This window comes from Plecotus auritus, assembly GCF_963455305.1.
Source record: "Plecotus auritus genome assembly, chromosome: 10".
NCBI lineage: Eukaryota > Metazoa > Chordata > Mammalia > Chiroptera > Vespertilionidae > Plecotus > Plecotus auritus.
Genome location: NC_137785.1, coordinates 48,511,823 through 48,528,543, shown reverse-complemented (window position 1 = coordinate 48,528,543; position 16,721 = coordinate 48,511,823). Strand labels below are relative to the sequence as shown.

At 55.0% G+C, this 16,721-nt stretch overlaps 1 protein-coding gene across 2 annotated transcripts; it reads right to left on the bottom strand.

Moving 5' to 3' along the window:
* Window positions 1-4,870: 4,870 nt before the first annotated feature.
* CDH16 (cadherin 16) lies at window positions 4,871-15,041 on the bottom strand. 2 transcript variants are annotated; one of them, XM_080645705.1, is made up of 18 exons: window positions 14,963-15,041; window positions 13,947-14,004; window positions 13,600-13,683; window positions 13,055-13,210; window positions 12,848-12,986; window positions 12,345-12,503; window positions 11,094-11,290; window positions 10,351-10,473; window positions 9,981-10,131; window positions 9,511-9,738; window positions 9,340-9,416; window positions 9,079-9,267; window positions 8,735-8,976; window positions 8,054-8,187; window positions 7,001-7,243; window positions 6,734-6,841; window positions 6,305-6,421; window positions 4,871-5,250 (listed from the first exon to the last, which is right to left on the bottom strand). In XM_080645705.1, the coding sequence occupies exons 2-18, from the start codon at window positions 13,989-13,991 to the stop codon at window positions 5,153-5,155; spliced, it is 2,490 nt and encodes an 829-aa protein (XP_080501831.1). In that variant the 5' UTR covers window positions 13,992-14,004; window positions 14,963-15,041; the 3' UTR covers window positions 4,871-5,152. The 2 variants fall into 2 exon arrangements, with proteins under 2 accessions (XP_080501831.1, XP_080501832.1); XM_080645706.1 differs by having other exon boundaries at window positions 4,872-5,250; window positions 9,981-10,119; window positions 14,963-15,015.
* Window positions 15,042-16,721: the final 1,680 nt, after the last annotated feature.

Sequence of the window (16,721 nt, the reverse complement as noted above, 5' to 3'; positions counted from 1 at the left end):
AGTCTCCAAGGTGGAGGACCCATGTGCCTCCCTCTCCCCATTCTGGCCGCCCCCCACCCATGAGCGCATGTATGGGTATGTGCACACACACACTTGCAGCCTATAGCACCCTTTTCCTGACTGTTGGACTTTGTCACCCCTACAACAGCCCAAGAAAGGGATGAGGAAACTGAAGCTCAGAGAGGAGAAGTGACTTGCCCAAGGTCATATGGCCTGGAAGTGGGCATGACAGTGGTCAACCTGAGCCTCTGTGACTCACAGTACTGTGTTCTCCCCATAGAGGCAGCCCCTGTCTGCGGCCTTCTGAGGCATCAAAAGCTCAGAGGTGGTGCATTCTGGGTAGGAAGCTAAGGATGACTTGAGTCTTGATGGGAAGAAGTCCTCCTGGAAACCACCAGGTCAGTTCTGATGGGACCTTGCCTGGCTGTAGGAGAGGCAGCAGTGCAGGGCCTTGTCCTGGGTGAGCCCATCCCCCGACCCTGTCCATGTGACCCCCGTCCCTTCCCCCTACCTAGGCCCCCAGAGCCTGGCAGCCCCTGCCAAGTTTCCAGGGAATGTGTTGGATAAGGGGCTGGTACTCATGACTCCCTCCCACCAGCCACTATCTCTGACCCTGCTGCCACCACCAAGTAGGTAAGAATAGCAACAGCCCCAGCGAGTGAGCATGTATACAGGCACAACATAGCAACGTATTCAGGCAGCCAGCACCAGCCCTCAGATTGAGGTCAAGTCTCCAGGCCCCCCACCCCCCATCGGTTCCAGCCACATCAGGCTCCCCCAGTGTCCTGGGCCTGAAGCCCCATAACACTATGACAAAGCACCAAGCTCATCTTCTGCCCCTGCTGCCTCAGCAGATGGGATCTGGAGGGACCACACCAGCTTGTTGATCTGGCCTGGGGCCTGAGCCCTGCCTCCACCGAGCAGCTGTGTGACCTCCAGCTGGACACTGTCCCTCTCTAGGCTCCCTACAGCATGGGAAATTGTCAGCAAGGTCTCGCCTGGGGCTAGGGCCCCTCGTTGTCCTGGTAACCGCACCCTGGCCCGGCTACTGAATGCCCCTGTAAACCCTGACCCTTTGGCTTTCCAGTCAGTGGGGATGTGGATGGGGTAAGGGTGTGGGAATCCCTGGAATATGATCACAGTGTTGGGGACATGTTGTGGCTGAGACCCCTCTAAGTCTTCCTGTGACACTGCTGTGGGTGTGTTCCATTGTGTCGCATAAGTGTGCGAGGGTGGCTGCATCACTCTGGGGAAGAAGCTGTTGCCATGGAATCCAGAGTGAGCGACACTGTGACAGGAAGTAGGGAGACCTAAGGAGCCTTTTGTTCAAGTTCCTGAGTCACTGTGACAAGTCCCCCAGTCCCCACATCAGTGGTACCTGCAGTTCTTACAGCCTGACTCACTCACTGCGTTTGTCAGACCAGGACCCAGGCCCCTCCCCCAGTCTCTTCACCCCTCCGCTCCCAGCCCCCTTGCTCTCCTCTTCTTTCTCCTCTTCTCTTCCCCTTGACCCTCAAGCCTACCTCCTGTCTCCCCCCATGTGCCCCACTGACCCAAGGAGTCCCAGGGGCAGGAGGCCAAGGATGCTAGGGAAGGGGTGGAAGGGAGGGGCTGAGATGAGCTCCTGGCATGCTTACACATTGTAACACCAGACAGACCAGACTTTAACATACACTTACACACCCACAGACACACGTGTGCACAAGCGCGCGGGCACACACACACACACACACACACACACACACACACTCACACACCTCTGATGAAGTGACAGGGCCGCCAAGGGGTCTCCCAGCTCAGTCTGTCAACACTAGCCCTGCCAGGTAGATCCCACACCCTGAAATCATTTATTTGGGTCCTCCCTCATCTGTGAGGCCCTCTCATTAGAAACATTCTATCCTGCAGCAGCAGGACGGCCAGAGATGAGATTGGAGGGAAAACTTCCACCCTGAGGCCCCAGCTAGAGCCCTGGGGTGGGAGAGGTGGGTGTGGGTGGGGTGGGGCTCTCTGAGATCTCAAGACTGTTGCTTTCTTTGTGAGGGCTGGACTGATCTCTGGGCCTCTTGCTTCAAGAGCCCTAATCGCTAGGGCTGGAAAAAGTTTAAAAATATCCTCTTGTTTACATTCTTTCCAAGCCTGCCTCTGATCCTCAGTGCTGGGTCCCTTTGATCTGGCCCTGTGCCTCTGGAAGGGGCCTGGGAGAGGGGGAGCATGAGCTCCCCACTGGGGCAGACCCCGCTTCTAGCTCCAGACCAGTCTGAGTTCTTCAAGACCCCTCAACATCAACCAGAGAGAGCCTTGGAGATGGCAAGGAGCCAAGGCAGAAGGGGGGTGTCTTGCCCAGGGTCCACCCAGCAGGGCCAAATGGGTGCTGGCGTTGTGCCCCTCTCCACACTCTTTTCAAAAGCCTGGCCTCATGTTCTCTTCCTGCTGTATGCCCAGCGCTGTGCTAAATGCGTTTTATGGGGGTTATCTCATGTAGTCCTCCCAACAACTCCATTTTATCAACAAGTAAACCAAAGCTCAGAAAGGTGAAGTGACTCACCTGGGAACACACAGCGAGGATGAGGCAGAGCATGAATCACAAGTTCTTCTGCCCACACTGAGCCACCAATTATCACCCACCATGCCCTAGCAGGGTCTAGCTGCTTGCAGAGCGAGGCCCACTTCATTAGCGTGACTTCCACAAGCACTTGCTGACCCACCACCAAGGCCACAAACCAGTGCTAGCTTCCTGTTTCTCTCCCTCTGTGACTCAGAAGAAGCCATGCCCCTCTCCATTCCTTACTTTCCTCTATAGATGCACTGAGGATCACAAGAGAGGCTTATGAGATGCTCCGGGAAACTGAGCCTGTGTCCCTGGGGATTGTGGACCCTGTGGTCAGCCCCAACATGGACACAATCAGACAGCGGCCTGGAGCCTGGAGACCCAAGAAAAAAGCCCTCAATGGAGAGTATTATACTAAGCGAAATAAACCAGTCAAAGAAAGACAAGTATCACATCACCTCACTCATATGTGGAATCCAATGAACAAAATAAACTGATAAACAAAATAGATCCAGAGACATAGAAGCATGGAACAGACTGGTGAATCTCAGAAGGAGGGCAGGGATGGGTGGTGGGCGGGGAGAGATCAACCCAAGAACTTGTATGCATAACCCATGGACACTGACAATAGGAAAGTGAAGGCCTGGAGTGGAGAGGATAGAAGGGGGTCAATAGGGGGAAAGGGGAGACATATTTAATACTTCCAATAATAAAGTTTTTTTTTTTAAAGAAGAAGAAAGAAGCCCTCAAGATGGGGCAGATGCCTTAATTTGCTCTTGTATCCTGTCATCCACTCTTTTCTTTGTTGGTGCCCCACCCACCTGCTCATCCCAGACATCCATCCAGTTATCCACCCACCCACCTACCTACCTATCTATCCATCCAGAACAAGGACACAGAAAGCAGGTGACTGCAGAGCTCCAGCTCAGGTGCTGCATCCCACTGGCTGAATGAACTTGGAAAGATCCCTCCACCTCTTTGTGACTCACTTCCCTAACTTTATAAGAAAGAGTTGGCCTGGGTGATGGCTAAGGTCCCTTCTGAGGGATCTCGTGGAGCAGAGACCTTCTGAAGGCTCTGGACACTTCTGGAGAAGTAACACGACAAACCTCAGCCAGACAGTCCCACCTTGTGCCCTGCTCCCAAGACTCCCAGTTGCAGCCCTGACCTTCAAGATCTTCCACTGGAAAGTGGGGCAAATAATCCCGCCCTCACAGGTTGATGGGTAGATTAAATGAGATGCTGCCTTCGAAGGGCTCTGTACTCTGAAGATATCTGCATGTTGCAGGCCAAGGAGAGGATCCTGGGAGAGGGGGAGGGGAGAAAGCTCTGCTTGGACCACAGTAGTCTGCAGAGCCTCCATTTGGCTGGGATCAGGCTCAGAGTTCATCCCTGGACGGGGGATCCTGGCTGAGTCTTCCAGGCTCCCCCAGGCCAGCCAAAATGCCTGCCCCATCTCTCTTGGCCCCCATCCTACAGAATCTGCCACGAGTAGAGATTATCTCCTAAAAATAGGGCCTGGGCCCCACTGAGGTTGTTTTTCTCCCTTCCCCGTGATTTACCATCAGCAGCTCAGGGTGCCTAGGACAACAAGTCCTACTCTGGCTCCCCAGAGACCATTGGGATGGAGGGGTGGGGAAGCAGCCTGTATCTGGGGTCAGTCAAGGGTCAGGGATTAGAGGTCAGTCTGGAGGTGTGGTCAGGGCTCAGCAGTGCACCAGGGCCATGGCTTAATCTTGGACCCTAAGATAAGGTTCACCTGGGGCAGAGCTGATGTAAGGGTTTCTATCCCACCCCCGGTGTCCATCTGAGGGGTTCCCCTTCTCTGACTTTCTGCAGAATTCCTGTGCCCTGACCAGCCTGTGTGTGAAGCACAAAGGTGCCCTGGGGCCAGCGCTCGGGCAGAGGGACCCATCCCCACCCTCACCTGTCCTGTTCTAGCCCCATGGGGCCTTCACGATTCCTACCCAGACCCCTTCTGAGATTGAGAGACCTCTACCCACCCCTGTGTGCAGGTGACACATGCATAGGGACACGAGTGTGCTTTCACATGAGCACAAGACATGGACTTACACGGTGTGCTCCTGTAGCAAAGATGGTATCCAGGAAGACCCAGAAATGACACTCGCAAGAACTGCCTTCCCAACCATCACCGGGATGGAGTTGATCCATCCAGGGTCTGCAGCCAGTGGTCTCCGAATGCCCGTGACAATGACCCACCTTTTCAAGATCTCACTGCTGCGACTTTCCCAAGAGGGAGCCCCCAGACCCTTTCTGAACAGCAGGATATGGGGAAGAGATAAAGGGGCAGATGGACACAGGTAACACACACACACATGGACACCTGGACACATGTGTCCCCTAGGGCCCATGCCCAGTTCTCTGAGGCTTTATTATTGGACAAACATGCCACCATTCAGAGCACTCCCACGGGCAGCCCACAAAGTCAGTGTACAGACACGTCTGGTGATGTTACCTCCACCTCAGGGCAGGTGAAGGGCTCCTGCTCTGACCTGGCCCCATGGAGCTGTAGTGCTGGGCCCTCTCCCAGTAGATTCAGATGGTGTCAGAGGCCAACCTCCCAGCTGGGACTGCCTGGACCACTCAAACCGCTGCCTTCAGGGGCACACTGTCCACTGGCTGATCGAGGTCCTTCTTCCTCGCCAGAGTCAAGTGGGTGAAGGTGAGGATGAGGAAGATGCCTGAGGGGCCCGAGTGGGATGGATCAGCCTTCAGAAAGGGCCATGGGACTTGTCCATTACTAGGGACTCCCTGCCATTGGTATTGGTTTAATGAGGACCAGCATTCCCCAGCCAGCATCCCTGAGGCTAGGCTGGCACGACCCTGTGGTCCTGGTGCCTGAGGAAGCCTGACTGCTCAGCCTGCTCGGCTCTCACCAGGCCATGCCCCCCAGAGGCCACCCAGAACTCCCCAGCCTCCAAGGTCCCTTTCTCTTCGGAACAGTTGGGTGGGAGTCATCTGAAAGCCAATAAGTTGTTCCCATAGACCTCTGAGAGAAAAGCACATTGTATCCCTGGCTGGTTTGGCTCAGTGGATAGAGCATCGGCCTGTGGACTGAAGGATCCCGAGTTCAATTCCGGTCAAGGGCACCGTGCCCGGGTTGGGGGCCTGATCCCCAATAGGGGGCTTGCAGGAGGCAGCTGATCAATGATTCTCTCTACTCATTGATGTTTCTATCTCTCTCTCTCCATCTCCCTTTCTCTCTGAAATCAATAAAAAAAATATTTTTTTAAAAAAAGAAAGAAAGGCACGTTGTAGTGTAGCATTCTGCTACCAGCCAGGAAAAAATTTAGGGGAGCTAAAGAAAAAAAAGAAGATGGAGAGGGAGGCGTGGACTGAAGGAATTAAGCTAGAAAGACCCGGGCTCTGCCACACCCTGGCTGTGTAACCTTGGACAAGCTACTTAACCTCTCTGAGCATCAGGGACTTTATCTGAAAAAATGGGGAGATGCCAGGATCTACCTCACAGGGTTGTGGCAATGATTCAATGTGACAATGCTATGCTTGGCAAAGGGCCTGACGCATAGTCACTGTGTAATAATGTAGCAGTAAATGCTGTTATCAATGATGACAGTGGTGAGGTGATAACAGGAGGCAAAAGCATAATGACTAGGAGAGTTGGGGGGATTTCTCCAGCGTGCAGAACACCAGGGGGACACAGACGCTGCTTATCCGGAGGCTGTGGCTCCGACCATCCATCACCCTCCTCCCTGCAGGAGCCCAGCCCCCCATTACCTATTGCTAACAGGGTGCCCACGAGGATGCCCACTGCCGACAGCTTCGTGGGCATGCCCTTCATGCGGCCCACCTTGCGCATGCACTGCCCCTCCACATTGCATCGGCACACAATCACTGCGGGCAGGCAAGAGAAGAGAGTTAAAAGTGGTGGTAGTAGGTTCTCCCCAGCTGTTTGGAGCTCCCAACCTGGCCCAGCTGGCTGGTATGTGTGTTTTTGTGGACATGCATGTATTTGTGTGTGGGGAGCATGCCTGCTCCTCTGTGCGTGTGCCTGCATGCAGGAGTCTGTATGCCCAGCCACAGATGTGCAGGTGTGCTCAGGCATATGCAGCCCAGGTGAGCCTGCAAACACGTGTACCCAGCCTCTCCCCCTGCATCCAGTAGTTCCCTCCGGTACTGCAGGCTTCACCAGAGCCCTGGCCTCACCTCGGACCAGGAGCTGCCACATCCGGTTATTGTGGCTGACAACTACAGGGACAGAGTATTCACGTGGCTCCACCCAATGCAGGGCCAAGGTGAGGTAGGCATGGGAACCTGTTGGAACCATACAGTGATCAGAATCACTAGCCTGCCCAGGCCCTCTGGGGGCTGCTCCCCCTAAGCCCAGCCCAGCCCCACAGTGGAAGGGCATCTCACTTCAGTGCCACCCCCTCCCTGCCTGGGCCACAGCATCCCCCCTTCCCCACCACACACCATTGAGAGCCTGGATGCGCCAGTCCCGCTGCACCGTGGGGTTGGGACCAAGGGCAAAATGGTAAGGACTGTGGCCATCATCCAGGTCAGTGTCCTCACTGGCTCCACTGACAACCACACCATGGTTCTTGCGGGGTGTGCAGAGGTGTCGGGTGGGCACAAGGGGCAGAGTTGGGGCTGAGGCAGAAGTGGCCTTCAGGAAGTGGATCACGAGGGTCACAACGGTCCTCAGTGTTGGCTCATCTGCAGAGGAGGCAGTGCTGAGCTGGCCCGGGGCCCTTGTGGCGGTAGGGTTGAGTCTGGAGTCCCCATCAGACTCACCCTGCTGATTCCCCTGCCACCGTCCCTCCCTCCATTCCGCTCCCTCCTCTCCATCCCCATCATCATTCCACACCAGTCTCTTCCTCACAATGTACTTCACTCGAGTCACTATCCAAACAGCTGCCACGCCTTTCTTTTTGTGCTTTTCTGGATGCCAAGCTTGTCCTCTCTGCCCCACTAACCGCCAGTCCCACTGCTGGTGCCAGGGCCCAGCAACGTGGAGATGCCTGGCTGGAGAGGAGCCGCTCCTGCTGGGTCTGTGCTGCACCACAGGGCAACCCAGCACAGAGCTAAAGCCTGCCTCCCTGCCTTACCTCCCCCGGGACCAGCTCTTCATCCGGCCAAAGCATCATTCAGCGTCCTCCACACCTGGCCTCGGCGTCCCATTCAGGCTTATCTTTTGGCACGCCTGGCCCAGGAGAGCCCCCGTCCCCTTGCATCTGCCCAGCCCCTCACCCTCTGCTCCCAGCCTGTGTCTGAAGCCAATATTACGGAGAAGCCCTCGAGGGATAAGGGACAGGGTTGGGGGATACCAAGAGGGTGGCATGAGAGGGAGGCAGAGGCCAAGCATTCTCAGAGAGGGATACTGGACCCAGCCCCTCATCCCTCCCTCCTGTGTGGGGCAGAGTATATGCCAGCAAGGGCCCCAGGGAGAAAGTTCTGTCTTGCCTATCCACCTGTCTGTCTGAGGCTTGTATCCCTCCCAGAGGCCCCACCACTGCCTGTCCATACCTGCATCCTGGGCCTCCACGAGCACTGTGTACATGTCCCCGGGCCGGGCACCCTGCAGGGGCCGGGCCGTGTGCACCTCCCCGGAGACCTCCTTGATGCAGAGCCAGCCCTCTGAGTCATTGACCAGGGAGAACCTGAGGCCCAGAGAAGGGGGTGGGGAGGCACTGGGATCATATATGGGGGTCTTCCTCAGAGACCTCCAGGGCCGTGTGACCTGTTCAAGTTCCATATCCTCTCTGTGACTTGGGGGTGGCAGCAGTTCCCTGGGGTACCTAGTCTCTCTCTCCAGCTTCAGGGACTTATTGGGGGGGCAGGGCTTGAACCACAGATATTGTTGGTAGGAGAGGGACTCTCAGAGCCTGGGGGGGGGGGGGGTGCCAACTCAACTCTACTAGTCCCAGGTTACCCCATGAAGGGACCAGGATTGGGCAGCAGACTGAACAAGGATGCTGGAGGAGGCCCAGTCCAGCAGCATGAGGAGGCACCGTCTGAGCTCTCATGGGGTCCAAATACCCCTCTTTGTGTCCTGTCCAGCTCATCCAGCCCTGATCCTCCCCAAGGAGTCACAACCTTGGCATTAGCCAGGTCTGAGGAATTTTGCATAGGTAATGTGAGTTGCCTCTGAAGCCCTGGGGAGCAGAGAGGGTCCAGCCCAGGGAAGGGGCTGAGCTTCTGACTCACCTGAGGGGACTGCTCATGGGGTCTAAGGGTTGGATGGTCAGCAGGAGGGAGCCGGCCGGGGTGCTGATTGGGACGCTGGCCTCATAGCTCTCCTGGTTCAACTTGGGGGGTGGCACCACCTTCTCCACCAGCACTGTCACTGTGGCTGTGGCTCCAGGGCCTGGGCCTGGCCCCACCAGCTCTGCCTCGCTCTGCACCACCACCACCAGCTGGTAACTTGGAGCTCTCTCATAGTTGAGGTTCTGGAATCAGTGGGGCCTGGGTCACTGTGTGGGCTGGGGTGTGGCTCACTTATGCATGCATTTGTGTATGTGTGTGCCCTTTCCCAACCCCAAGCCCTTTACCTTGAGAAGGAGTAGTTGGACATGACCAGAATTGGGCTCCCATTTCAGGCCGAAGGTCTCGTACACATCCCCTGCCTCAATGGCAAAGTCCATGCGGCGGAAGGCAGGCTCAAGGTCACCATCAGTAGCCATGAGTGTGGCCACCAGAGTCCCAGGCTCTGTGTCCTCAGGGAGGCTTATGGGCTCAATCTGGAGACATTTGGATGGCCGTGAGTCCCCCATCAGCGCCTCCCCAAGGTCTCCTCCCCTGCTCCTGCTTACCTGGGAAGTGGTGAACTCTGGAGCATGGTCATTGATGTCCGTGATGGTGACAGTGACCTCACACGTGCTGCTGAGACCTGAGGCAGGGGAGGGCATGTTGGGGAGGCCAGGATAGGAACAAAGGGGGCAGGGAGCCTGGGTCATCATCAGGGTAGCTATCAGAGCACTTACCGCCCTCTGCTCCTCCTAGGTCAACAGCTAGTACCTGAAGAGTGATATCCTGGCGAGCACGGAGGGGGAGAGCCCCCAGTGTCACACTGCCTGAGGTAGAGTCTAGCTCGAAGGCTCTCCCCTCTGTTCCCTCCTCAGGCTCAGAGCTCAGCAGCCGATACACAACATGGGAATTAGGGGAACCGGGGGCATCCATGTCCTCTGCCAGCACCCTAGTCACCTTGGTGCCTGCAAAGACAGCACAGCACCCACATGGGTGGGACCAGGGCCCAGCCTGGAGGCCTGACTTCACCCATTCCGCTTTTGTGCTGGACCGAACCTGAGCTGGTGTGAGTGTGTGTGTGTGTGTGTGTGTGTGTGTGTGTGTGGTGGAGGTCATTAAGGCTGGCCCCATCCCAAAGAAGAGCATGATGGGATGTTTCATAGAGACTTCATCCCTCCTCTAGCCCCCGACAAGGCCTATAGCTCACCTGCGGGACTGAGCTCAGGGATGCTGATTGGGGGGCCACGTGGGGGGCAAACAGGCGCGTTGTCGTTCTCATCCATCACCACCACCTGCAGCTTCAGAGGTTCTGTGTAGTCCTCTCCATGGGTATTCTGAGCCCGCACCTGGAGCAGGTACTACAGTGGGCAGTGGGTGGCTTCAGTTGAAAGTCAAGGGCAGCTCCAGCCTGGCCTGGGTCTGGGTTCCCTTCTGATGGCCAGCTCCAGCTCTCCTGGGTGCTCTTTCACTGCCTCAGTGCCTATGGGGGATGTGACACCCCCAGAAGCCAACCAGACAATGACCAAGCACCCCTTAGCCTGCCCTCCTGGCTTCCCCCTCACCTCACCTCACCTCACCTCAGCCTGGGATTCTCGGTCCAGCTCCATGGTCATGTAGAGTTTCCCTTTTGTATCCACATCAAAGGGCCCAGGGGGCTGGCTCTCCAGGTGATAATGTACATTCTCACCACTCCAGTGTACCTGGGAGGGGGACACAGAATGAGGACACCCCAGGATGAAAGGCAGGAACAGCCTGTGTCAGCCCTTATTTTCCAACTATTCCTGTGTGACCCAATTACTGTGTGATCCAAGGCAAGTTGCTGTCATTCCAGAATCCAGGTAGGGTACTTCTGTTTGGGGCACTTGTGGTTGTGGCAGTTCCATGGTGGCTTTGCACTGGTCCAAGCCTGGACCCTGCCCAAAGTGCCCAAATGACCAGGTTGTTTGATTCTCTTCCCTCAGGCAGTGCCTGACCCTAGGGCATTCCTCGAGGAGGCCTGAGACATTCCTGGCCTGAGTGACAATCCCCAGGGCAGTAGACACAGCAGGGGGGTGGCAGCTGTTCTCCCTGAGGAAGCCTGAGGCAAGCTCAGGACATCACAGCACAGAGCCACACCTGCCAGAGGATAGCAGGTGAAGGGCTCTGGTCGGGTCCCAGGGCCTTGAATGAGAACTGATGGGGATAGTGGAGGGAAGAGCACAGGTAGGAGAGGATGTGGGGTCAAGCTGGGTCCCCGACCCAACCCCAAAATCTCCATGAGGCTCAGGTCCAGCTGCACCATCCATGGGGCTACTTCAGCCACTGATGACCATTTACTCACCTGGGAAATATGATGTGGGTATGGAACTTTGAGATTTTCTGCCAGATGGATAGGATCTAGGGGCAACCAGGTGCTCTCTACTATGGAGATGTTTACAGTAGCTGTGGCCTGGTGACCTGAGGCCTGGTCACCCATATCCTTGACCTGTATCAACAGCTGGTAGGGTCCCTCTAGAGCCTGGTCTAGACTGGTGCTTCCTAGAAGAGAAAGGGTGGTCAGCTGAGTAGGAGGCTAGGGAGCAGGGGTTCAGAGCACCTTCTCAGCAAGGTACCAAACACAAAGCCAAACATATGGCATATGCTCAGGATACTCTCTTGGCCAAGGGATGAGAAGGACTTTTAGCACCATTGTGAGCATACAACTAGGACCTGAAGTTTGCAAAGTCACTTCCATATCTAGCCACACAATGAAAGATGGATGGACTGGATGGGTGGATCACCAGGACAGGGGTGGGAAGAGTACATGGGTGAATGAGTAGATGAGTAGATGACCAGTTGGATGAATGGATGGGTTGACTAAGTGGGTGAATGGATTGGAGTTTGGGGAGCAGTAAGATGGATGGGGATTTGGGTGTGTGGATGAGTTTGTTTGGATGGATGTTTGGATAAATGGACTACATGTGTGGTTGAGTGGTAGATGAGTGAATGGATGGCCAGGTGGGTGGGTATATGACTGGCTTTTCTTCCCCTACCGTGCCTTTGGTCTGAACTCCAAGGTGTAGGTCACTCTTTTTTTAAAAAAATATATATATTTTATTGATATTTTACAGAGAGGAAGGAGAGGGATAGAGAGCTAGAAACATCGATGAGAGAGAAACATCAATCAGCTGCCTCCTGCACACCTCCCACTGGGGATGTGCCTGCAACCAAGGTACATGCCCTTGACCGGAATCGAACCCGGGACCCTTCAGTCCACAGGCCGACGCTCTATCCACTGAGCCAAACCGGTTTCGGCTGTAGGTCACTCTTGCTGTCATTCCGTGCAATGTCCTAGGCTACAACCCCTCAGGTCTCTCTTATCTTTGTCCCTCAGGCTCAGGTCTCCAGAGCATAAGGCTGAGGCACTCCATCCATACCATTTCTTAACTCTCCATGCCTGATCCTGCCCCCATCCATGGTTCAAGCATGGCCTTTTGCCTTGAAACTCTCCATCTAGAATGTTCTTTCCTCCTCCTTTATTTCTCAAGCTCCAACCCGTCCTTCCCCAACTGTCCCCAAATCTCCCTCCCCATCACACCCAGGTGAGGCTCACCCTTAGGGCTGAGGGCCAGAGTCCCCAGCTGAGGCTCCAGCTGGAACATGTCTGGGAAAGGCTGAGCTGGGGCCTGGTTCAGGATGTGGAATCGGAGATCTGAGTTAGCTGTTCCTGGCTCATCCTCATCCGAAGCCTCAAGGAAGAGGAAGGGAATGCCTGGTATGTATGGAGAAGGCAAACCATAAGGGATATGGAGGATGGGAGAGTCTCCCATGCCTCCCTATCTCTTCCTGGTCCTTCCTTCTATATCCATCATCATATCAAGGTAAGCCACAACTTTTTACCCCACTTCACAGATGAGCAAACTGAGGCCAATGTAGATGGGACTCACCTGAGGACCCTCAGTGTGATAGAGGGGTGCAGGATGGGACAGAAATGGGAGAAGTCAGCTTGGACCATGGCTTCCCTGTTCAGATGCTGCCTCTGACCTCTCTTTACTCTCTGCTCTCCCATCAATGCTCACGTGACCTTGCTATGAGCTGGTTTCCCTGACCACTCACCAGGCCTGGTGCCCTGGCTCAGCTGAACGCTGTAGATGGCCTGGGAGAAACGGGGCACCTGATCATTTTCATCCTTCACATGCACAAGCACAGGCTGTGGGCCCCACAAGACACGTCCATCCTCAGTCTCCAGGGTGACCTGCAGGGGAGGGTAGTTAGTGCCCGCCCTGCTTTCACTGCTCCCCCCTACACCTGACCCAACCCTACCTGTAGTTGGTACTCCGACTGTTCCTCTCGGTCCAGGGTTCTGGTCACTAGCAGAAAGCCGGACTCGGTATCCACAGCAAAGGGGCCCTCAGCTGCCATGCCTGAGTTTCCTAACAGCACAATCTGGCCCTCAACCACCCCACGGGGTAGTGGCAGCTGGTGGGGGAGAACAGAGGTGAAGGGGGTGGAGGCCAGGCCTGGGGGATGCCCCTCCACCCAATGGCCCCATTTTATAGGTGGGGAGACTGAGGCCACACAGCCAGTAACAGGATTCAGTCCAATACCTGATGCTCCCTAATACTCCCTGCCCTTCTTTCTAAAGCCTGAAACTCTTCTTCCAATACTTCATTCTTTAACTTAAAGATCTACTTTCTTCTGGAATTAAAATCTTGTTAGTCAAACATGCTATATTGCATATTCTCCAGGGAGCAGGGTTTAAAAGTAAGCCAGAGCAAGAAGGGAAAGGAGTACTGGAGGTAAGGGAAGCAAGCAGGATTTGGGAGAGGGCAGCCCATCTTGGTCAGGTACACCTTGGTCAAGCTCACCTTGGTCAGGTACAAAGGGAAATTTCCACCATAGTTTTCTGGGACTTCCACATGCAGCTCTGCAGGCTGGGCCTCAGGGAGAGCCTGTGAGAGGATTCTCACCTCGTCACCAGGCTCTATCTTCCTGCCGTGGCACTGGGGACCTAATAGGGAGGGGAATTTCTGCCTCTTCCCTGGACCTGGCCATACCTGAGCGCATCCACCCTCATGATCCCGATAGCCAGCTCTGATCCCCTGCCCCCAACTACTACCATCTATGGTAGGTGTAACTGGTCCAGGTGGAGTGGGGAGCAAGGGTACCTATTCCAAAGCCAGGATCTGAAGGAGGGGAGCAGGGCTCAGCTCACCTGGGGGACGGACAGGCAAAGCAGCCACAGCCAGGCAGGGACCATGGTCAGGACGGGCCTGAGGGACATGGCAGTGAGGATCCAGCCCAGATTGGTGGGCAGGAGGCCTCTCCCACCCCTTCCCCCTAGAAAGTATTCCTCTCTTCATCCCCACTCAGCTCCAGGCCTTGGCTTCCCCAAGGGCCATGGGTTGTGACTGTCCCTCCTTCAACTGAACCTCCTCCTACCTGATCACTATGGGGCAAGCAGCCAGGCCTCCTCCTGGCCCCCTGTCTTTCAATGCTGTACCAGCAACTCTCAAAGCTGCCCTCCCCAGCCCACCCACGTGGACACTGCCACCACCCTTGTCCCCTGCCTCAGCTTATTCCAAATACATAGACAGAGGGACCTCATGACAGACTGGCCGCCTCTTCCTCCCCTTAGAAGGCCCTGTGGTTCCCCATTGCTGGCAGGGTAGTGTCCAGCCACTCAGTCAGACACACCAAGGCCCCCAGGCCCAGCCACTCTGCTGCTTATTGGTTCTGGCCCCACAGGATTTCCATGGAACTTTCATCTCCAGACCTTTGTCTCCTTCCCACCTTAGCCTCCCCATATCATAGATCCCAGAGTGGCAATTTCCCAGCAGCCCTGAAAAATCACAAAAGTTTAGAAAGACCCTGATGACAGCAGTTGCCTCATGTTGCAGGCAAGGCCTGAAGGACAGGGCCTGACCAAGGTCACAGAGGATTAATGAACCACAGGAGAATTCCTCCTGGAACAGAGGACTCTTGGTTCAGGTCTCCAGGACTGTTCTTCCTTCCACTGCCATCCTTCACACTCGGAGTCCCCTCAGGGGAGGAACCCTGCCCTCATCTTGGCATTTTCCGGCACTCAGCGTGGAGCTGGGCACACAGAGTATGGACAACCACTCCGATCTTCCCTGGATGGCGGGAGGACAAGGCAGTGTTTCTCCTTCCCCCACCACCAACCCCACCTCAGTCCTGCCCACCCTCCACCCCCAACTCCCAGGCCTTCACCTGCTGGTGCCTAAAGCTGGCTCCCTTGGTCCAGCTGCCAGGTGAGCAGGTTTTTCTCCAAGGAGTGCAGGCTGGACCTGGCTGGGTGGAGTAGGGCAGGGCAGACACTTGAGCAGGCAGGGCGTACACTTGAGCAGGTAGGCGGTCCCGCCACGCTTGCTCAGGAATGGAAAACACCACTGGGCCCACAGCAGCAGGCCTGGCTTTGCCCAGCCCCCAAGGTTACTCATTGACTTTGGAAAGCTGGGGGCTGCTCAGCATCCATCACTGCCAGCCCCAGGAGGTGGGGAGATCTTCGGCCTGGCACTCCTCCACCCCTACACAGCCCAGTGGGCACTTCTTAGCCCTCTGGGCCTGGACAGTACACATGCACAGATTCAACAAACCATATGTCAAAAATATTCAAAAAAGCAATTATGTTGTTGATGTGCAGTTAGGCCTACGATGGTTACATCTTACTAAACAAGTACAGATTTTTTTTCTTCTCATTATTCCCTAAACGATGCAGTATAACAACTATTTACATAGCACTTACATTGTGTTAGGTTTTGTAAGATGATTTAAGTATTAGGTATTATAAGATTAGGTATTACAAGATGATTATAAAATATATTAGATATGATAGAGATGATTTAAAGCAGGGATCCTCAAACTACGGCCCGCGGGCCACATGCGGCCCGCCGAGGACATTTATCCGGCCCGCCGGGTGCCGCTGCCTGTCCTGCTTAGCAGCCGACTCATCCTGGGCCCGCAGTGCGCATAGGAATTTGTTCATAGTTTTTTTTTAAAACTATAGTCCGGCCCTCCAACGATCTGAGGGACAGTGAACTGGCCCCCTGTTTAAAAAGTGTGAGGACCCCTGAAAAGTATATGGGAGGCCCTAACCGGTTTTGCTCAGTGGATAGAGCGTCGGCCTGCGGACTGAAGGGTCCCAGGTTCCTTTCCAGTCAAGGGCATGTACCTTAGTTGTGGGCACATCCCCAGTAGGAGGTGTGCAGGAGGCAGCTGATTGATGTTTCTCTCACATCGATGTTTCTAACTCTATCCCTCTCCCTTCCTCTCTGTAAAAAATCAATAAAATATATAAAAATAAATAAATAAAATATACAGAGGATGTGCATAGGTTATATGCGAATGCTGCAGCACTTATATAAGGGACTTGAGCATCCCTGGGTTTTGGTATCCTGGGGAGTCCTGGAACCAATCTCCCATGGAAACGGAGAGACGACCACTTTTTCTATGGCTCCAGATTCAGTCCCACTTCTCCCTCATGCAACCTTCTGCAGCTCCACCTTGGCTCACTCTGTTCCTTTTGTTTGGATGCACTTCCCACCACTTCATTTGTCTGGTGAGCACCTGCTCCTGTTCCCTTCTCCAGGAAACCTTCCCTGCACTCCCAGGTTTGTTCAGGCTTCTCTGAGAATACCCCCACCCCATGCCATGTGCTATCTCTATCAATGCAGAGAGGACACCAGATTTTTATTGTCTGTCTCTTCCATCAGATGGAGAGCCTCTCCAGGACAGCATGCAGGGACCCAGCTGTGACTGGTCCTTGCCCAGCCTCAGCAGCTCCCCGCTGTCTTGTGGAACTAAGACAAGGAGCTGAGGGTTGTATGCAAAGGAGAGATGAGCAGTACACCACCTGAACTGGGCATTCAGGGCTCCAGACCACCCACCAGTGGGGAATGGTGAGGGGACAATGGCCTGTGAGATCCCCTGAAGCTCCCTAAGTGCTCACACTAGTCCCTGGACACTGAGA